At 40.0% G+C, this 23,438-nt stretch overlaps 1 protein-coding gene across 1 annotated transcript in view; it reads left to right on the forward strand.

Annotated features, from left to right (window-relative positions):
* ELOVL4 (ELOVL fatty acid elongase 4) overlaps positions 1 to 20,907 on the forward strand; it is a 29,454-nt gene extending 8,547 nt beyond the window's left edge. The window contains exons 2-6 of the mRNA XM_075554850.1: positions 8,086 to 8,273; positions 9,860 to 9,940; positions 13,943 to 14,114; positions 15,871 to 15,998; positions 18,818 to 20,907. Of these exons, the coding sequence (XP_075410965.1) occupies positions 8,086 to 8,273; positions 9,860 to 9,940; positions 13,943 to 14,114; positions 15,871 to 15,998; positions 18,818 to 19,093 (845 nt within the window). The 3' untranslated portion in view covers positions 19,094 to 20,907. The remainder of the gene's footprint in view (positions 1 to 8,085; positions 8,274 to 9,859; positions 9,941 to 13,942; positions 14,115 to 15,870; positions 15,999 to 18,817) is intronic.
* The last annotated feature ends 2,531 nt before the right edge of the window (positions 20,908 to 23,438 follow it).

The following is a 23,438-nucleotide window of genomic DNA, read 5'->3' on the forward strand; positions in this document are numbered from 1 at the left end:
TGTAGTACTCCATTGTGTGTGTGTGTGTGTGTATTTAGAGTTTTTTAATCCATCAGTTGATGGAAATTTAGCCTGTTTCCAATTCTTTGCAATTGTGCATTGCACTGTGATGAACCAGCTACAGGCATTTTAACCTGGAGCATTTCTCATTTAAATGTGAAAGGATGGCTTAAAAGCTTAATGAAATGGCTAAGAAAACATGCTGGTCTTACAATAAGGGGCAAACCACAGCAATGTAATGGTCTTGGGCTAAATATGTTCCTATATAAAATATTAATTTTTAAAATCTTATTTTATCATACATTTGAATAGCTAATGCATTCTCAAACAAATGTTTTAACATAGTATTCTATATGTGATTAAATTTCCATTAGAGTGTAAGTCTTGGGATTCAAAAGGTAAATTTACTGAGGGCCTCATTTATAGTCAGATGTAATCACATAAAGGGATTGGGGATTTGAACTGGAGCATTTGGTCAACATTTGTTTTCCTGTTATTTGTTTGTTAAAGGAGGCGCACAGGTAGCTGCGAGTTGAACTGCTGACCTCAACACCAGCAGTTGGAGCCTCCCCGCCTCTCGGTAGAAAGCTGAGACTGTCTACTTCTGTAAAGTAGTCCCGTCTTAGAAACCCAAAGGGGCAGCTCTCCTCTGTCCTGTAGGGCCACTCGTGAGTCAAAATCGACTTGATGGCAGTGAGTTTGGCTTATCAAACTTGGGTCCAACTATGTATTGCTCACGAATTTTATATTTTAAAATTAATACAAGAACATCTCTAGAAAGGATCTACCTTTTGTGTTCAATAGTAACACAATTTACTCATTTATATTTTTATCTTTGTAATGAAATGAATGGATTTATAAAGACACTGCATATGTTACTTTTAAAAAAAGTATCCAAGTAGCTAGAATAAGGAAGACAAACTTGCCATCGCATTTTGTTGTACAGTTTTCACAAGAACTTCCCAACAACCCTGGAAGACAGGCCCGGTAGGCCTTGCTGCCCCCATGCATTTAGACATCACTGAAAATCACAGCAGTTAAATCACTTGCTGATGGTCACTCTAGTGGAAAATGGTCTATCCTCTTGTCCCGCCTCTTCCCATAGTGTTCTTGTCTCCCCATCACACAAGCCAAGAAAGAAAGCAATAACCAGGTCTCTGGTCTGTGTCTTCTCTTATTTTACCTTACCACACACTGTCTTATTCATAGAGTGCCACTGTTTAGAATGTTGGAACTAGAGAACTCTGGTAGACAATCTTCAGAAAGATGTGTGAGGCTGTTGTATGAGAATCAACAAAACGGATATGTATTCATACAAATGTGTAGATTTTATGCCTTGTACATACAAGTATATATATTTAATAAATATATTTAGCCTAGGTAGGTGAAGTTGACCTACTGGTATATGAGGTCAATTAAAAAAGTACACTCAAAGTTAATTATGAAAGGGTATCTCAAATATCACCATACAAGCACTAGAAACTGTCATTAGTAAAACAGATCATTAATTCAGGATTGGGAGTATTTACTTGAGGGTCAAATACTGGCAAAATCAAGAAAAGGTTTTGACCCAAATCACCATTAAAAACATGCACACTCCAGTGGATTTTTCATCAGTCTCTTTTGCTAAAGGTAAACCTCCTTAGAATTTTCAGAAAGCCTTTACATCATTGGGAGTATTAAGCAGATGTTTGACTTTGAACCTCCAAGCTTTGAATAGGGGCATGTTTTAGACTCACATTTGTTTTTCTTGAGAAGCCCAGCAACGTGTGGAGATTGGGCAGGAAGGGAATGACCTGTTTTGTGATCTTGCCTTTCAGAATATGAGGAACCAGTCTGGTGTGTGTGTGTGTGTGTGTGTGTGTGTGTGTGTGTGTGTGTGTGTTATTTCTCTCACCCAGCCAAAGCCCGCCTGTTGGTCCCTGCCTCTTTTGGGTTTGCTTCTCTTTCCCCTATGAATACATATGACTATAAACTCTGTAAACACTGTAATATGCGTTTTACATACTTTATATTATTTAATCTTCATAGAATCCCCATAGGAATCGCTTAGCCATTCTATAGATGTAGAAGTAGACCTAAAGCTGCACAGCGGGAAAGTAACTGCCGGCATCGAACAAGGTCTCTCTCATTCCCACGTCGTAGCCTTTTCATGGAGCGCAGCCTACCCATTACTTCAACAAAGGTTCTTCTACTGTCAGTAATAACAGGGAACAGTTATTGGAAGCTTACTACATAGCAGGTATTGTGCCTAATGTTTTATCATATTTAATTCTCCTATTCCTTTGTGCCGGGAACTATTATTACCTCCATTTCCCAGGTGAGTAGATGGACTTTACCTGGTTCGCATCCATCTAGTACTGATCCTCTCTAGTTCAACCTAGAGTAACCAGCTTTCAGCTGGAGTCACATATCGATTCACTTTGAAGGAATCTTTATTACTTTCTTTTCTGCCTTGCAGTTTCTGAATCCATCCGTGTTTATCTACTTGCTGTGATAAGCTTTCTGATTTCTTTCACGTCCTACTTTTAATAGCACCTCCATTCCAGCAAACTTGTAACAAAGATATTTCTGTCTCTTTAGAAGCACTCTATGCTTTAGACTCTGGGGGAACTTTTACACTCTTGGGTAGGGAAAACAAGTTTATCTTCTGCCCGGGTCTGACTGCTGCCAGTCTGCTTGTCCCTGCATACCTGTAGACATGCTTTCCCTTGCTGTTGAAGTCGTTGTTTTCTTCTGTCTGGACATCACATGCTGGCCTCGTGGTCATTTTTAGCCCAGCCTCTGTCTGGTTCTCTTCTTGATTTTTCAGGAGCTGTTTTTTCCTTCTGTCACTCTGATGAGGGCAGCCTGGTGGTACAGTGCATGTGCATGGGTGTGTGTGTGTGAAAGGCTTCTAATTGCGAGATTGGTGGTTCAGAACTACCAGTCCCCATCTTTCTCAACCCCCCCCCCCCCAGAGGAGGAAGATGAGGCTGTCTGATTCTACAAAAATTTACTATCATGGAATCGCGACTACTCTGTCCTATAGAGTTGCTATGAATTTACTGTATAGCAGTGGGTTTGGGGTCTCTCGATGTTGCTTTTGTTCTGTTCAAAGTTTACACTAATTTTCCTTTTGGCAAATGATGGTAAGAGTAGAAGCTTAGACTACTTGGGGAAGAAAGTCCATTCTGACTGGTGAAAAGACTGAGTTATAAATACCTGAAAAGTAATCCATCTCGGGGCGAGGGGGAGGAGTGGGAAAAAGCCATTAGAAATTTTTAAGAAAGTTGCTATAATAAAGATAGGAAGAATTTGAAGTAAGTAATAATGACAGTTGTTTATATATAAATACATAGATGTATCTAAAGGACTTGGGTTACTAGAAAACTACTGGATGACAAGTACTTTATTCTCTAGTAAGTTATGGTTTATATTATCTACCAAAATATTTTAAGTTAAAAACTTAGTGGGAAGAAAGTTTTGATCTGATTTTACAACATATTTTTTGTCTTTCCAGTACAAGCTTTTCTCCTAGGTCTGATTGCTATTTTTCTTGAACCAATTCATTTTATCCTCATTATCTACAGAATAGATTCCAGCTCCCTCAGCCTGGTTTGTAACACCCTCCTGGGTCTGATTTGATTTATCAACCACCAGAGCCATTTCTTCCCCTCTCAGTATGTGGGAACTCTAAAAAGTGTGTGGCAAAATTCTAATCCCAGGTGTCCATAAACTTCTTTGAAGCCCCCTGATATATCCTCTGTCTTAAGTCCGCTTAGTTTCCTAAATAAGTTCCTTATTTCTTGCTTTCAAACTGTCTTACACAAAGAGTCCTCTCTGCTTATTTTCCTGTCAGTCTGCTTGGCAAACTTCTTTCTTAGAGAATCAGTTCAACAATTTGCTCTACGAAGTCTGCCCAAAGCCCCTTCTCCTACTGTCCTTCTCGCCATGTTGTACAGCAGTTGGGTTTTCATGTTCGCCCTCCTCCAATTGATTGTAAGCTTAGAGACAGTAGAGATCCAGTAATCTGCCCAAGATCACTTCACTCCACAAGCAGTAGTGTCTTTCTTCAGCGTCTCTCCCGCTGTTCCGCCATGCTCTGTGATCTGAAGATTCAACTCAGAACAGCTACTAAAAGACACAGGCCTTTATTCCGCTGCCGTTGGCAAGTCTCTTGAAGACACGGGCATCATTTCTAGCATTTAATACTCTACGGTTATAGTTTAGTTGAATGTTTACATGAGAATATAAAGGTTTAAAATACATTCATACGTAGGCTCAAAATAAAAACGAAATCTTTAAAGCATCAATGCATAAATATTAAATTAATAGTGAAAATATGACAGTAGTTTTTTAAATGTACTACCTTTATACCATTATTAATTCTTCCCCCTCCCAATACAGCTTTTTAAAAGCAATAACATGCAAGAATGCTAAGTGAAACCCATTTGAATTTGGTACTCTTTGAGGACAGGGTTTTACGTAAGTAGTGGTAGTAGGAAGGACAGAATTCTAATAGTTATTTTGGTTGTTTTCCCCCCTAATAAATTCATGGATTATAGAGTCCCAGGCATAACTCTATAGGATTAGGATACTAGGATTTTAGGAACATACTATAAATGTATCTTTTGTTATTCTCATATATGATCTACATTATAACCCAAGTCAAGAGGGTTTAATTTAGCTTTGAAATAGGCTTATTCAAACATTTGACTTAATGAAAATCTGGAGGTTTTATTATTGTAACATATTTGGAAGTTACTTGGAATATATGAAGCTTCATTCAGTAATCATGATTGCCCTGTACTGTGTATTAATCCCCTTATATTTTTGGCTCAAGATATGGGGGGGACCTGTCAATAATTGACTTGATGGCAGCAGATTATTTAAGTGTATAGGATGTGTACTCAGTCCTTCTTAATGGCAGAGGAAACACAAAAAAGAAATGTACGATATTTGAACCTCGTCAGGGCATTAGGAGACTATCATGTAAATAAATACCGAAAGATTCAAATAACTGACAAAATAATATTACAGAAGCTATTATCTTGTCGCTCAACTGCTAGAAATTACCTAAACTTTCAAAAATGATTACAGGAGGATAGAAGGTGACATTGTTGAGAGGTCTCTGACTCTTATGAGCTGGAAGAGCTAATTCAAGAAGAATATGGTGTGAACTGTGCATTTTATACAGACCGAAAGCCTAGGGGTTTGTGAAGTGGTGGCGGACTGAGTCTGTGGATTGAATTGTTGGGACAGTAGGGATTTTTCTCTGGGGAAAGCAGTGGTATACAGGACAATCGAGCCTTTTACGTGGTGCGCAGGCGTTCACAAGCTACGGGACGAACACGTCGTTTGCTCGAGGCTGTGGCTTGACGCCGGCACTGGAAGGCCTGGGACGAGCAGCAGGAGAGTGTCGCTAACCTCCGCAGAAGGCTTTGAACCAGCAAGAGTGCACGCTTGGACTCCGCTGAGGGGACCAGAGAGTGAAGGGCAAATGCGAAAAACGATCTATATTTAAAATAAATGTTTAGCCCAATGATGGACCTTCTCATGCAAAGTGGAAAGGTCCAGCCCTGCCTTCGAGGAGGTTGTCCTTAAGGGTGGTCTCAGGACATTGTGAGGAGCATGGTACCAGACTAGAGACAAGATCAAGTACTGTGGCAGCGCCAAACAGGCCCTTGGCCAGTTAAAATGGCTTATTTTCATCATCGTAGTCTTTCTCAGCTTCCTAATTTTTTAAAGGAATAAATGTTTGTTTAAGCTTAAGAAAACCATTGGGGATTATGTTGTTTCTGGCTGTTCATGGAGCAGTGCAAGGGAGACTGGCCTGGCATCAGTGGGAGCAGCATCTCCCTAGAAATGGACCATGCCTGCCTGTTGATTCTCTCTCCAGGTGGTTCTCTGGCTAATTAAAGTTAAAGCAGCGTTCATCCAATGTACCCTCTTCTTTCACGTTTTCGGGATGAAAAAAGTAAGATTGCGTCCTGGAAGCCCTGCCTAGGCACAGTAGCAGAGATGGCATTTGGAAGGTGCCAGTTACTTCGTACCGGAGTCCTGGTGGCGTGGTGCCTTCCAACCATCAGCCGCTCTGGGAGAAGGCGGACGGAGGCTTTCCACTCCCTTAAAGAACAATCTTGGAAACCCAAAGGGTGCCGTCGCCCTGCCCTGGAGGGTTACTGTGAGTCAGCAGGGACTCAGTGACGTAGTGTACTTCATAATCGAGTTTAGCATGTTTCCTCGTATGCCTCGATTATTTCTTACGTACCCCTCCCCACCTTTTCCGTCTTCTAGCTTAGTTTTGCATGCCCTAAGTTCTCCAGTTTCTTACTGTGTGTCCCTTGTTAGTCCTCTGTTAAATTTCGCTGAGGAATTAGAGTGGTGCTGGGCACCACACTCTACATCCACATTTGTTTTTAATCTCTGCAAAAATTTGGGACTGATTTCTCTTACTTGCCATTCAGAAGCTCCTTTCAAATCAATAGGAATTACATATGTGTTGAGGGTAGGAAATAATTCATGATGTTGGGAACGAGAATCTCCTTACAGAGTTATTTTATGTTTCTTTATTTTTGCGTAGATTTCCCCCATTAATTGAGTACTTTTGCTCTCGTGTCAAACTCACAGGGAGACGGGGGTTTGCTCTACAGCTTACAGTGGGCGAGACTAGATGTAAAATGCGTTAGCTTTATTTAGTTTGCCTTAAATCTTTTACTGCAATACAGAAAACGAAGGATCTAAGATAAAGCAGCTCCTGTTTTCTTGGGGGGACTTTGAAATAGAGAGGGAGCCATGGTGGCCTAGGGTTATCTGTTGAGCTGCGATCCGTGTGCTGCGGAAGACTGGGAAAGACTGGGCTTTCTACTCCAGGGAAACAGTTACAGTTTCTGTAACCCATGGGGGCTCCCAAGGCGTCACCAGTGACTTAGATGACAGCGAGTTTGGGGTGTTTTTTTTTTGGTTTTTAAAGTACAACAATGTCAATATGATCTAAAGTTGTCATACTTGTATTTTTGACTCTTATTTTCTATTGGCAGCATATGGAAATAGATTAATCCATTTGTAAATAAGTTACTTTAAAACATTGACCGTTCTGCTTATATGACTTTAGTAAAGATGACTGTGTAATTAGCAATTAAGTTAAATTCACTTAGGCAAGGTTCCAAATAGGCTAAAAGTTAAGTGTGCGTATGTACACCTCTGTGTGCGTGTGTGTCGAGATCTTTCTTTATTTTGAAAGTACATTATCATTTCCCTGAACTAGGACAATAGGGACATTTTTCACAGTCAAGAATAATCTAAACACTAGATTCTGAACCTTCAACCTTCAAATGTTGTTTAATTTTTAGAATCATTAACACCTTTAGTGTATTAAGATGTGATTTTTGTTAATCTCTTATTTTATTATCTTTCTTTTAGAATTGTTCTACTTGTGGTAAAGTTATTTTATAGAATTCACTCAGGTTTACATATTTGAATGTTAAAAGCAATTCATTTAACTGAAGTAATTTATTGTAACATATATATTTGTATGTAGGAAAAATGATATTTAGATTTAGACAATAACATGCAAACTGGCTATAAAATAAAAATAATAGGCTGATGTTCTGAAGGAAAAGGTTAGGAAAATGTTTTTAATATAGTGGCTATTTACGTAGACTATAGAATTATAGTAATCTCCAACTTACTCCCCAAATAAAACTGTCTGCTACATAGTTCTTTTCCGCTTCAGGCATGGCCAGGGAGCAGTGTCTCCTTCAAATGTTTGCGTTTCTGTTAGTGAACTCTTTCTTTCACTTTTCATCTCAAGCTTCTCTTCTGCATCATTAATGAGCTTTATTTCCTATCTTTGTTCCGTATGTTCTCTGTAAAATGATGCACAGCTTACGTGGTGAAAATGAATTTCCCCAAGCTGCTCTCAGTAATCAAAGCCCTGTGTCTTTGACCACTTGTCCCATGTGTCTTTATTAGAAACTCAAAGACTAGTGATCTGTGTTTGGTTAAAATAGAAAATTAGGTTCAAACGTGGTAATTCCCACCATTTCATTTCATAAAGTGCTTTCCTATGTCATAAGTCTCGTGTAATTTGGTTCTCTGCAGATAAACGTGTGGAAGACTGGCCTCTGATGCAATCCCCATGGCCGACACTCGGTATAAGTACGCTCTATCTCCTGTTTGTGTGGCTCGGTCCCAAATGGATGAAGGACCGAGAACCCTTTCCGATGCGCTTAGTGCTCATTCTCTATAATTTCGGCATGGTTTTGCTTAACTTGTTTATCTTCAGAGAGGTAAGTTTGAGGTCACAATGTAGTAATTTTCCGGGGTTATAGACTATAAAATTATAATGTATAATATGTAAAAGTTGTTCTTGAAATATTGTATTCCAAGGTAACAGTTTTGAACTCCCAAACCGGCAGCCATCGAGTTGACTTTGCCTCATCCTGGCCCTCTAGGACAGAGCTCAACCAGCCCGTAGGGTTTCCAGTGCTCTAATCCTTACAAAAGCCGGCTGGTCATCTCTCTCCCAGGGCTGGCTGCTGGGCTTGAGCTGCTTTTTGGCTGGCAGCTGAAGGCTTTAGCGACTGTACGTCCATCCAGTACTCCGTCCTTGTATGTCTGTCGATGTATACACGCACCCACGCGTATAAAAAGGGATTTGTAAAAGCATACATAAAGTCTACGACAGTTTAAAATAGAATTTTGAAACAAACATAGACCCTTGTTTTTTTTTTTTTAACTTTTCTCAAACTCACTTTCCTCCTTGTAAAATGGACATATAATCTACCTTCACGGTTTTTAGGGCTCCCTGGTGGCATTTGGTGGGTCATAAGGCTGCTAATCCCAAGGTCAGCAGTCGTAACCCATCAGTCACTCTGTGGGAGGAAAATTAGCCTGTCTGTCCCTATGAAGATTTGCAGCCACACAAGCCCCATGAAGGAATTTTACTCTGCTCTTTAGAGTCAGTATGGGTTGGACTCAACTTGGTGGCAGTGAATTACTACTATTAAAGTTAAGTTCCCATGAAACTTTTGTGCTGAGATATCAACTCTACCTCATACTGAGAGAGACTGATGACCGTGACATACATCTGGGAGTCACCCTGCTTTCGCTGGTTCCTGTTAATGACCCAGAGTGGCCTGCATCTAGCAAACTGAATTAAAGTAGTCACATAAATTACAGTTTTTAAAAAATGAAGTACTGTCAGCTAAATCATCAAAGTTGTGCTTTGTTTTGTTTTTTGAAAGAGAGTCCCTGCTTATTTTCCTAACATTGTTGTTCTGTTCTCTGGGGCCATACAAAATTCCAAACTCTCTTCATGGATAATTTGCTAGGACCCAGAAAGCGCCTCAGTCAAATGGTGCCTAATTGTCTAACTTATTTCATTTTAATCCCAAACAAAATGCAATGACATTATGTAAGAGGATTTAACTTTTTAGCTGCATATTTTGATTAGTAAGCCAATCATCACAGTGCTGATCAAAAATTATAAATAAATTGGTTTTACTGTTAATTATTGAGTTATTTAATATGTGCCAAACATGATGCAAAAATTATCCTAAACTTTCAGAAATTTGGGTGCATTTAATTATGTTTGATGATTTGGAATTCTTATTCTTCAGAACATTAGGTGTTGGTTTGAGAAAATGCTGACTTTATAATATTTTGACAGTGAGTGCAAGGAAGAAGTAAAAATTCTAAAATTGTGGTAATGATTGTACCTCTCTTCTTGATGATTGAACTATTGAATTGTATGATATATGTGATTATGTGCCAATAAAATGATTTTAAAAAGAATAATTTGAAAGCATACATATTGTAATTTTTATTTCAATGCTGCATCTGTTAAAGCTTTAAATTTCTCCCCTCCCCCCAGTTATTTATGGGATCCTATAATGCAGGATACAGCTATGTTTGCCAGAGTGTGGACTACTCGGATAATGTCCATGAAGTCAGGGTAAGTGTGTTAGCAACATTGTTAATGATGTGAAATGGACTTAGTTTTAGAGGTGCCGTTTTGTGAATACATAAATGTTCTTTCATGGCACTGAAATTATACTGGGTTGTTTAGAGCCAACAAAGTTGTGTTTTACTTTAAAAATATACAATTGAGAATATGCTTTTATACTTCCGATATAATCTATCATTTTTCATTCGGGAAGTGTAAGAGTGAATGTGTGTCTGGTTACTAGAATGAAGTCCTTTTTAAAGCAGGGTAGATATTCAGCATATAGGTATTTTAGATGTTTGGTTTTCTTTTCGTTTTTTAAGCAAAGAACCCTATAAAGAGAGTCCAGTTTAAGGAATGGTAACTGGTTATCCACTATATAAGCTATAGTCAATTAAAGATAGCAAACTTTGTGTAGGTCTGAACTCAGAGGGTGTTTATGAGATTCTCTTGACATGTATATGTCAAATGCAAAATAGAATGTTAGTAGCCTTCTTTGGAAAAATAGCTCTTTGTCAAGAGCTAGCCAATATAAATAAGAGTATTCATAAGATTCAAGATAAAGTTGTGTGAATATATTCAATATTGTATGCCCATAGCTTCAATCCTTATTAGAAGAATTTTGTGCCGATGAAAAGCCCCCCCTTTGGTTATCACATTGGCTCCCCCTCTTCGCCAGATGTGGCTAAAGCCTCTTCCCTATGCCGATTCTGAGAGTCACTAGAGACACCGGTGAAAAGCCAGAGCCCCTCCCAGCTTTCACGGGCCTATGTTCTTGTGTAAGGAGAGGAGTAGACCATAGTCACGTGGCAGACGGTGAAGAAGAAAATAAAAGCTGGGCTGTGGTGAAGAGCCGGAGCCCTGGGGGCCTGGTGCTTATGGGTTGGGCTGCAGTTCAAAACCACCAGCCGCGTCTAGGGAGGAAGCAGGCGTTCTATCCCTTGAACAGCTGATCTGGGAAGCACACAGGGACAGCTCTCCCCTGCCTGTGGGGGCCTTGAGTCAGAATTGAGTCCATGACAGTGAGCTTTGGGTTGAGTGAGCGAGAGAGCAGGAGAGTACTTTGCTATTTAAATTGGTTGATGAGAAAATTTTTTTCTCCTAATAATCTGTGTTGCCAGAGAACCTCATTAGTGCAGAGCTGACTTCTGTGGTCTTGCCTGATTTAAGGGAGAAGGGAGGAGAGTTTGCTTTCAGGAAGGCATGTGCTTAGAGAAACGTTTACCCTCAGTTACAATGATAAATTATTATATATTTTTTTGGATAAAGACTTAAAAATAACATCAAAATCTCAGCAGCACTGCTTTCTTTATGCACCACTCTTAGGAGCCCTGGTAGGCAGTGGCTACGAGTTAGGCTGTTAAATATGAGTCGGAATCGAATCAGTGCAGTGTTTGGTTTGGTTACACTGTTCTTCACTGTGAACCTGCTTCCATGATCTATCTAAACTCTCAGTTCTTGAAAAAAAAATTAGATACTGTGAGTGCTATATGCTAGGATAAGAAAGAGCCTGAACTTAGCAGCAGATCAGATTGAAATCTTTTGTTCTCTCTTCTTCCCCAACTCTCCTTCTTCATCGCAACTCGCTCAGGGTGCGTCTATCCGCTCAAACTATACTCCATTTTGAGCAGCTCAGTCAATTAGGGTGTACCACATCTGATGAATTGCACCCTAATGGAGCTGATGAACTAAGATTTATAAGTTTAGCTAGTGGATTTATAATGTTGTCTTTATGAGCAAGATGGAGACTTTTGGAACATCATCATCTAATCACTAAAGAGTTATGCTATTGCATGATAGTTAGTTCTTGGTAAACCAAGTCGTGAAGGATGCATTTTATAGACATTTGTGTGCATAATCTCATTTTCTCATAATGCTTTAATTACAAATCAATAATGCCTCAGTTATGTTCAAATATTTTCCTCAATCTAAGTAAGATGTTATCTTACTAATAAAAATTTAAATACCTTATCATATTTCAAACCTATCAAAATAAATAAGTAAATATTAATAATGGATATTCCATAATATGCATTTAATCCCGCCCTCCTCTTTTTCCATGAAAATCTCTCAACAAACCCAAAGCTCCATTTTTCTGAATGAAAATTAACCAGAAACTATTTAAAGTAAAAGGATAGGGACAAGGCATGTCAGAAGTTCATTCCCTCTCCACTTTTCTGATGCAGTAAGAATGAGCAGTTCTAGAACGTTTCTTTCTGTTTGTTTTCATTTTAATAGGGTGCCTAAAGTTAGACAATAGAGATTTTGGTGAAATGTAGCCACAATTAATGTACCATGCACTCACACCGAATAAACAGTAGTCCTATTCAATTTTTTTCAGGATAGTTCCTTTTTTTTTTGCCCTAATCATTTTCTTATTTTACATTTTATTAGGGGCTCATACAACTCTTATCACAATCCACACATAAGAAGTAGAAGTGTGCTAATATCATGAAGTATTCAGTTTCAGAATAGAATTTAGTTTTTCAAAATGCTAATAATTATAATATTGCTTAGAGGTGGTAGAATGCATATTGTGTGTCAGGAATCTCTTATTTTTCATTCATCCCCTGTGTCACTTAATCACTTTCATGTATGTATCTCTTCTCATATATATAAGGTAGTTTCTAACATTAGGAAAATCATTTTAAGATATTATCTCTTTTGTCCAAGACCTTATCTGTCACTTTCTAGATATCATTTATTATGCTAAAATGGTTAGCATTACTTTATTTTTAAGTAGTAATAATAGTAGTTAATAATAAATGCATTGCTGTGAGTAGCAAACTATTTTATACCTGTTGTCATTTACTACTTGCAACAATATTATTCAAGTAAATAATTCTCAACTTTTTCTCGTTCCTCTTTACCCACACTTTAAAATCACAATCTTGTTTAAAACAACAACAAGCAGAGCAAAAGAAAAACTCACGACATCCAACAGATGTAGATAGAAAATAAGGAAGGCCTTTTTCAACTCTGAAACACCTAAGCCTGCCTTTTAATGAATCTGTGTCAAGCTCCTGGCACACAAAGATGTATAAAGGGGTTTCTGTAATTCTACCTCATTTGTTATTTGTTTGAACCTGGGGGTTTGTCATATAAAACATCGGGTATTAAAAAAAATAAGTTTAGGTTACTGTTAATAGTAGACTTCTTTCAAAATACTTGAAAACTTATCTCAGAGGTCACCTCTCCTGGACTCCTAATCTCAGAATGCAGTGTAATCTTTCTTAGCATCTGGCGTCTTAATGAGAGCCCAGGCCAAGAAAAGACTTAGGCATGTAAGCAGGATTATATTTATGACCTGGGAGTACCCAAACCAAACGCACTGCCGCCCAGGCGAGGCAGTCTCATAGCTACCCGACAGGGTAGGACTGGCCCTGTAGATTTCCAAGACTAACTCTCTACAGGAGTCGAAAGCCTCATCTTTCTCCCTTGACCTAGGAATAGCAAATCTTGAGTATTTTTGTTTGTTTGTTTTAATTTATCATCTTAAAGATTGTACCACTTAATACAAGTTGCTGCTGCGCCTGGCTTGCCAAATACTTTAAAGTGAGAAAGGGACAGACATGAACAGAGACCAGGTGCTGCATACATTTACCTGATGTTGTATCTCCAGTGTAATGTATACTAGGCATGAACCGCTAAAGTGTTTTTCTACAATAAACATCTCGGTTTTCCCACCAAATTGAAAGACATAGCAATACAAATGTGTTTACGAAAGACATAGCAACAGGAATGTGTTTACAAGTCTGTTTTTATTATTTTGAAATTATGTGATGCCTAGCTATTTCTCTGGATCATTGCCACCGTGTAAAGCTCTTCCTTTCCCATCTCTCCTTGCAGGTAGGTAATTGAGTTTCAAACCTACTTAGCCAGAAATGATTCCATTCTATGCCTTGTACATTTTGTACAATGAAGATAATTTTGGACTTCTTTACAGCGTGTAGAAAAACATGAGCGTAGCCTGGTGCTTACAGTGTGCCTTTCTTTTCTTTTTCTTTGCAGATAGCTGCTGCTTTGTGGTGGTACTTTGTATCTAAAGGAGTTGAATATTTGGACACAGTGTTTTTTATCCTGAGGAAGAAAAACAACCAAGTGTCTTTCCTTCATGTATATCATCACTGTACAATGTTTACATTGTGGTGGATTGGAATTAAGTGGGTGGCAGGGGGACAAGGTGAGTGCTCTCAGGACACGCTTGCTTGCATTAAAGTATGTAATAAACATATTGGGGAGAGTAATGGGAATCTAGGAATCTGACTGGTTCGGCCATTTAGCTTTTGTAGTTAACTATACTGATTCATTTCATCTATTTTTTTAATTTAAAGAAATCAAAACATTAGCTTTCAGCCTCTGACTGCCTCAATATTTAAAGATGTATGTCAGCAATGAGTGAAACTCAAATGTAAATAAGTGAGCAATATTGTGCTGTGGAGCAGTTCTGGGAATTCTGATCCCAGAGGGTACCAAGACACAGCCCTTAGTGTGCAGACTCCATCTGTAGTCCAAGCCCAGAGCCCCTCTCCTCCCAAAGAGGTCTCAGATGATCCTGCGGCTTCTCCTTCAAAGGGATCTCACAAAGCCCTGTGAATGCCAGAGAGGGTCTAAATCTACTGCTTGGCCTACCTGTGCTCCCACTGTTTCCAGGTGCCAATAATTTGAGAATAATTCACAAGAGTGAGCCACAAAAAAAAAAAATTCTCATGGGAACCCATGGAACAAGTCATATAGTATAATTCACCTTAGCCAGTGTCATATTATGGTAATTGGCAATTTAAGATTTCACACGAACAGATTATTATTCACTGCCATCGAGTTGATGCTGCCTCAGCGACCCGCTCGGAGAGCAGAACTGGCCCCCGTGAGTTGCCAAGGCGACTTTTCACGGCAGTGGAATGCCCATCGCGCCCCTGAGGAGCAGGTGGCCCTTCCACACTGCAAACCTGGCTTTTTGCAGTCCCCTCCCTTCGCCCCCCGCCCCCAGACCACTCTGCCACCAGCACTCCCAATAGACGATTCCTGGGACTCCAATGGAAAGTCACACAGTTGAACTCGTTTTAAAAAGAGAATTAGTAAATCTGAACTGACCTTTAAAATCACTTTATGACAAGGTTTATTTTTAGTATAACTGTATTTTGATATAACTCTTACTCACAAAAAAAAAGAATTCCATTGACTTAGGCTGACTGGACTATCTGAGTAAATTTGTATATACCAAATGAATCATTCTAAAAAAAATTAATTCAATTAAATAAAGCGCTAAGCAGAGCCCATTACTGTCAAGTTGATGCAGACTCTTCATGGCCCAATAGAGAGGGCCGAGTCGAGCTGCCCCACAGGATTTTGGTGGCTCTCCATCTCTAAGATGCACCCGTCACAACTGGTGCCATACCGGGGTCTTCAAACCCACCAGCCTCTCGGTTAGCATCAGTTAAAGACCTATTGTTGCTATTGTTGTAAATATGTATATTGACTCAGCTAAAGGCAGTAATGGAATAGTTACAAATCTACTTGGATGGTTACATGTTTGAAGATGACATTCAAACCCGCCCCCCATCCCCAACACAGACACACACACACACACACACACACGCACACACACGGATAGTGGAAGTGAAGGCAATATTGCAGTAGTTCTAGTATTAGCATCTACTTAAGTTCACTAGCACGTGCCCTTTAAAAGCTTGAAGCTTGTCACCTTGAAGGGCCTTTCTGTTTGAAAGACATGTGCTCTCTTGTCTGTATGATTGAAACATCTAAAGTTTTTTAAGCACCTCATTTGGTCTGAAGAGAAGGTTTGCTCATTAGTACTAGCTCCTTAATTCCATATCAATATTAAAGAGTAAATGTTAGAAAATTATGTAGATTCATTTCTTTCAGCCCACAAGGTTTAGGGTTTCAAACATTTTTCTGTATTTTGCAATCATCTACAGCATTTTTTGGCGCTCAGCTAAATTCCTTTATCCACGTGATCATGTACTCGTACTACGGGCTAACTGCATTTGGCCCATGGATCCAGAAGTACCTCTGGTGGAAGCGATACCTGACCATGTTGCAGCTGGTGAGTTAACTACCTTTAGAGATTTTTCTGGTGAAACACTAAAAATGCTTTCTGCTTAGCAACGGGGAAATCTTAAGTCATTTTATTTCGTTTTCTGTAACACCGTTAGCATTCTCTAGCCGTTTCTCTAGCTTTAGCGGTTGCGGTTGCATCGCTGTGTTAACCTACCTACTCATGGCTCTGAGTGGTCTGAGCCGCTTCCTTCTTTCAATGCCTGACTGCACACAGCACTTACCCTTCAAAGAGAAAAATTCTTTTCATCAGTCTGTGAAACGGATAATTAATTCCCAAAGTTCACTACAAAGCACATACATAGATCCATATAAAACTAGGGGCGGGGGACGACTATGTTTTTTACTCAGGTGATTTTTTTCTCAATCCTAAATTTTTTTTTTTCCAAAACCATTTTATTGGGAGCTCATAGAGATGTCATGTCATTCCCTGGTTCAATCACCTCAGGCAGTATTATACAATGGCTACCACACTCGGTTCCAAAATATTCTCTTCTTTGAATTCCTTGATATCGGATCCCTTTACCCCCTTCACTGTACACGCCCAGGGACCCTTATTCTGCTTGTTGTCGCTATAGATTCATACACCAAACCCAGGAAAACATATCAGAGATAAACCCCAATGTGAATAAAACAAAACAAAAAGAAAAACCCAGAAAATGTTGAAAACCTGATGGGTATTAGTGACAAGGTTTGAACCATTCAAGTCAGGTTGAACATTTTAATCCCTTACAGCCATGTCTCCAATCCTCTCCGTTGGGTAACCAGTTTCTTCCCATCCTCCATTATGGGAAGAGGGAAATCACTGGAGGCTTATTTTCTGTGTAGATCTCACAAATCTATCCTGGGCTTCCACTGTAGCCGTAGCCTTCCGTGAACCAGAATCTCACAGTTTAGGCTCTGATAACTATTTCTTCCTTTGACTTGGGACTACATGATTTATAATCCTGGGTCACGGATGTTGGTGTGCCTCTTCCATGTGAGTTGACATCGCACTTAGATGGCTGCTTGTTTGGAAGCAAGTCTTTAAAACACCAGGATGCTATTCTATCTGATATCTGGGAAGCATCCAGTTTCTTCACTACACTTTGCTATATAGCACTCGTGTCTTCTGTGTTCCCTTACTGAGCAAGGCCATTATGCAAAAACCAATTGCTCTATTTTTTAAAACGAATTGTTCCTAAGTTGGAGCTATAAATTCTAAAATTTTTATTATGATCTCTCTTCATCTTCTACCTGTTTAAATGTTTTGTGGTTTCATTTCTGTTTTTCAGTCCTCAACAGGTCCTCAATGTTTAGACGGTCAAACTTGAAAAGAAAGCACAGGGCCAAGCAGACAGTGATTCAAAGGGAGGGAAATGAGGACCAGAGAACTCTTCAATTTCCTAAACCCAGGCCTTACAGAGCAGCGTTAGGAATTCGAAAATGCTTATATTCAGACCAGACCATCTTCAGCACATCCTCCTCGTAGGGCTTCTTGTAGAACTCGGGCGTGTCAGTGTAACATTCAGAGATAGGCAGGCACAAGCCTATAATCAAACTGAAACATCTAAAAACAACCTGGTAGCTATTCTTCAAGACTAGGAATTTAATTTACCTTAATCATAGTGTGTACATAGCTTTATCAGTAGAGTCGCATTTGGAAATATTATTCATCTCTTGTTTTAAGTTGCTAAACAGCTGGCCAACCAAACAGGAGACACAACTTTTGTGGAATGCTGGGTGTGAATGATTCATTAGTAACTAAGATGCTACTGGATGCTTTCTTCACTTTTTTGTGCAAGTTGTTTATACAGTTGTGTAATCCATTTTCCCTGTTGATTAGTAACTAACCACAAGGGAAGAGATGCCCGAAATTATGTGAGTCATTTATATCTATTATTTTGAGAGCTTGTTCCTGGCTCTTCTGGAGCAATTCCCATACTCAATCTTATCCTCTTTTATAATGAAGTGCGTTCTAAGAACCATTGTGAAGCCAAGCATTTTTAAAAATCTGTATTTTGCCTTGGGAAATTAAAAAAATTATGTATCCTGATATAAATTTCTGCTTACATAGAATACATTATTTTAAAAATAATATTTAATATAGCAATTGATGTTGATAATACAGTCCTCAAAGAGAACTCAGTTCTCTGCTACAAGAATGATGTTGCTCTGACGAGGAAGCCAACTGGTTGTCAATGGGCTGATTCTTGCTCATGGTGACTCCCCCCATCCCGACTCCCCCCCTCCATGTGTCAGCGTGGAACCACCCTCACCCCAGGGTTTTGAGTGGATGTTTGTTCAGAAGTAAGCCAGTAGGTCTTTCTTCAGCAGTACAGGTGGTCTCCATCCTCCCGCTTTTACTTTCTCTTGACCGTTGATACTGTCCATCTTTAGAGAACATTGCTCAATAAATATCAATGGCGGCCAGACACTGTGCTGGAAACTTGGGAGTCAGCAGTGACCAAGGCTAAGCCCTGTCCTCTGGTGTTAACATTCTACTGGAAAAATGGGTAGTAAACAAATATAAAAACAATTTCAGATAACCATGACTATTCAGATCAAAGGAGAAAAACCACAAGAAGGCGCTTTGTTTCATTGGGATAAAGAGCGGGCCGTTTGCATAGAGCCTGGTGGTCAGGAAACCCTGGCCTGGGAGATTGCCTTGGGACTGGGGTCCCAGCGAGGAGGCTGGCCAGCCACGAGAGCCACTGTGCGAACCCGGGCAGTGTGGCACGTCTGGGCTTGGTCGATGAGCAGACGCTTCTGTCGTTCGGACAGTTACGTTGTGTCCGGTTAAGTGTGCCCGGTGGTTTTGTTTTTCAGGTTCAGTTCCATGTGACCATCGGACACACAGCGCTGTCTCTGTGGAATGACTGCCCCTTCCCCAAGTGGATGCACTGGGCTCTCATTGTCTATGCCATCAGCTTCATCTTCCTCTTCCTCAACTTCTACGCTCGGACATACAACGTGCCTAAGAAGTCCAAACCTGGAAAAACCGCCGTGAATGGCATTTCAGCCAACGGTGTGAACCAATCAGAAAAGCAGCTGGCGATAGAGAATGGAAAACAGCAGAAAAACGGAAAAGCAAAGGGAGAGTAAATTGAACTGGGCCTTACCCGTTGCTGCCAGTGAGGAACCTCCCATTTCATATCAATTTCAGGGAAGACAGAAGCAAATGAGGGCTTAGGGGTGGGGAGAGAAGGCACTGTGCTCTTTGTGCTGGGGCCTGCAGAGCGAGTCCGGTGTTAGCTACAATACCCGGGGGTTTTATTTATGAAGGTTTTATTTTAAACTTAATTTTTTTTTATGACGTTAGCCTTGATGTTGTCCAGACCAAAGCAATCATCATGTGACTTTGGACACTCACCCTCTCTGCTCCCGTCCATTTGTGTAATGGATGCGATTTTCCATGGGTTTTAGTACACATCCATTCTCCAGTCTGAATCTTAGACGATCACAGAAACAGTCATTAAGAATATTTTTGGCTAGATTACTCACTACCTATTCATTAAAATCATTTATATTACATGTTCTGGTCCAGAGCGGGAAACACGATCTTTAAGATGTATACTTTTCAATTCACTTGCTGGCCAGCATGGTTGACTCGCTCCACCTCTTGTCTGAATATACCCTATTGATTGTAATAGAAAACTTTTAAAATCTGCTCATCTCTGTAGATGCTTAGAGGTTTGATGATGATGGTATTGGTGAAAGTGAGGAAAAATAACAGTAAAATCCCGTCTGGTGAACAAAAAGTCACCATGACTCATGGCACAGATCACTGTGGGAACCAATTTTTATGATGAAATCTTGAGTAGCCTCGAGTACGCCTATGACTATCAGAAATATATTATGAAAAGTACGATTATTGTCTGATGGGAATATGAAACAGCTCCGGTCTTCATTGGTAACATCATAAGATAGGGACATCTATGTGCTGTTAGCAGAGAGTATGTTGATTTTTATCAGGCTTTCCTTGTTTTGATTTGTGTCTGTTATTAACTTTTCATTTGTGGAAATATACCTACCTCTTATGTTGGAAAGAACATCTAAAATTAAATAAATTTTCATTTTAAAAAAATCAAGGAGTCCTATAATGTAAATTTCAGTTGTATTTCACTGGAGTGCATTGGGGGGTGGTCTGTTCCGATTTGGTCTCATTTTGAAAATAGCACACACCCAACTTTTCTGTGAAGCCCTCCTTCCCTTTCAGCCGTTTCGTTTTGGAATGCTGCTTGCATTGTGACTGAGTTACAAGGACCGTATTTATTAACCGCGTATGAAGTGTAAGCCCGTTGTCGCGCAGTGTTCTTGACTCCTTGGTGCTAAAGACCGTCGAATTCAGTGCTTGACGTTACAAGTTGTGGAAACACAGAAATGACTAAAAGCGAAAGTGGTCAGAATGATAAAATTAACTTTGCAAATTCCCAAATGAAGTATTTCATGTAGTACTTGTAACACGTATGTGGGCACAACCAGATGACCGCTAAGGAAGAGAATCCGTACTGTGCTAACCTAGGATAACTCGCTAGACGATGCTGCCAGGGGTCACTATGGAAACAGAAAATGTGACCAAAAAGAAGCATGACTATTTCTAACTTTTTCTTGACAATATGATAAAAACTGCATGTACAGGATGGATGCTGTTTGTGCAGACACTCTCAAAAATTTTGTAAACTATAGAAATGTATTGTGCGTTGAAACTAAACAACTTTTCCCAAAGGCATGCGGCCGCAAGAACTGTGCAGAAACGTGCAGTGCCCACCGTAGGTTGGCATAAGAGGATCCACCACCTTTGTTTTTGCGGCTGAGTGTATAATAACTAGACATTTGTAAATCTTTGTGAACATTCTGTACTGGTTTCCGAGTGATTCATCCCCTGCTACCTGATTCAGCACAATAAATATTTGACTGTTGTGGGAAAAAAAAGATTTTTTTTATTAATCCGTTTCTTATTTAAATTGTCTGTGAGAAGAGTGTTTGAAGTGGTTGTTATATAATTCTGACTTTCTGTTACCAGTTTTCCTTTGTCGAAAAGACATGAAACTAGAACGTGAGTTTTTATAATTTCCTGGGAAAAGCAGATTTTTAATGGTAGCACAGTTTACTTGGAAAACCAGTTGTCTTGGGAGCAGATTTGGGACTCGGACGTAGCACATACATTTTCTTCAATAGCATTCTTACACGTGTCATTTCAAATGTGACCTCAGGTACAGTTTACTGCTGTGCTTTTTTTGGGGTGGGGTGGGAGTGGTGGCTGTCCCCAGACTAAAGCATGAGGAGCACATGTGCTCTTACATTTAGACCATTCCGTCCTTACTATGCTTTCAGGTTCTTTATCAAAGGTCGTTTGTAGATGGGATAAAGACAGCCTTTCCCACCAGCACTCTTAACGTCTCAAACATTACATCTACAGTGCATGCTTCAGATAGACAATCAGTGGCTGAGGATTATTTTGGGTACAGCTTTATAAGTAAAGTCATTTTTTCTTATTTATGAGCCAGGCAAGTCCTTGACTGTCTGCAATGGTGAGGGATGCGTGAGGCACACACTTCATTTTCCAGGTCACTCTGTGGCGCGTCCAGCTCACCTTCCTTCTCTTCCTGACACTCGCAAGTCCGTTCTACAGGTGGGACCCAAAAGACGATTAGGGTCAGTCTTAACGTTTTAAATCTCCTACTGTCTCGTCACACACTCTAGGCATTGAAATATTTGAATACACGGCACTCACATTTTCGAAGAGGAAAGCCAGCAGTACTGGGTATTTGTTAGGGATATTTCTAATACCTGGTTTCTTCCAAATCTGCAGTTTGGTTACTCTGAGGGGGAGTAACTGAGAATACCAGAAGGTGGACATGAGTTTTGCTACGTTATATCTATTTGCTCATATGACGACAATTCGGGCACCATCTAGGGACAACTAAGAGGGGGCTGAACCTTTTGATACCATCCTCATTAGAATGCGACAGATCCCACTGAGCTGTTTACACGCTGCCATGTGGCCTCGGGGAAAGCAGCTTGTCAACAGCCTTCATCTCCGTGATCTGTATTTGGAACACTTGAGAAAAACGACCACACATGGTGGGATATCCAGGGTCTTGCTCATGACAGACCTGCTGGCTTAGACTTAAGTGTCCTGCTGGGTGGGAAATAGGGCGGCAGAGTCCGAGAGGGAGACTCAGCACCCAATCAGAAACTGAACCTGCTTAAGGAGGTGGGTCCCCTGGCACTCAGCTCTTGTCGAGTGATTGTGACAAGAGGCCTTGGAAAGCAGCCCTTAATAATGGTATCTCTTAGGATCCATGTTTAGTCTTCTAGGTTGATAACTTTTGAGTGAGAAGAAACACAAAATCATTGATGAAAAATACCATCAATCACGGAGTTTCCTAATTCCAAGTACAGAGGAAAGGTAACGGCTGTGTGACTTGAATGGCACAGGATGTTTGTTTTGTTTTTTTAAGTAGACCGAAGAGATTTAAAGGTCTAACTGGGAAATTATAATTGGTACATCTACTACCAGATGAGAATTACAGGATTCTATCTTGCTAAAAGAGCCCTGTGATTTATGAAGGAAGTGGTTCATAGCTGTCATTAGACGGTTAAATAAAAGCCATTCTAGGTGGGCAAGTGATGGTTTGAGATAGCTCGTGGTATCTTGCTATCTCTTACACTTACAGGCCATGACCTGTGAGAAATGAAACACTTTCTACCTGACGGTTTTTAAAATACAAACAAGCCAAAACATTTGTTGGTTTTTTTTGAGAGGAGGGGAGTCACTTCCATTTTACTGTAGAAAAGCATGCATGCATGCTTACTCATAAGAAAACATTTTCCTTTGAATCTCCGCTCCGTGGAGAGCTGGTCTGAAATGAAACTTCACAGACATTTATGAATGTTTCCATTCCATTCTCAATAGGGAGGGTTTCTCAGAGAGCATTCTTTAGTCTTAGAACCTTTGAGAATGCTTGCTGAAACACAGCGCTTGAAGCCTATCCTGCATTGAATTGAGACACCTCCTCCCCACCCACTTACAAAAGATGGGTCACCTTAATTAGGCCATGATTAGCAGTGGTTTGGCAGTTAGTGATGTAATAACCATCCCCCATGATCTGATCTGACGTTTTTTAGCCAATTGGTTTTATGGAAAACAAGGTGGACCTCAACACTCTTCTACTCAGGTTCCAGCGCTGATCTGATGTGGAAAAGGTGCCCGGGCCTTTGAATTGCCTTTTATCTCAGAGAAGGCGAAACTGATTGCCGCCAAGACAGTCAGGAGGGAAGCATAGTCTTTGGATTCAGGGTCCCTAAGCTGAGACTCTCTCTTTTTAATCGTTTTATTGGGAGCTCTTACAGCTCCTATCACAATTCTTGCATATATCCCTTGTGTCAAGCACACCTGTACAAATGTTGCCATCACCATTTTCTTTTTTTAAATCCTTTTACT

Source organism: Tenrec ecaudatus, chromosome 7 (genome assembly GCF_050624435.1).
Source record: "Tenrec ecaudatus isolate mTenEca1 chromosome 7, mTenEca1.hap1, whole genome shotgun sequence".
Classification (NCBI taxonomy): Eukaryota; Metazoa; Chordata; class Mammalia; order Afrosoricida; family Tenrecidae; genus Tenrec; species Tenrec ecaudatus.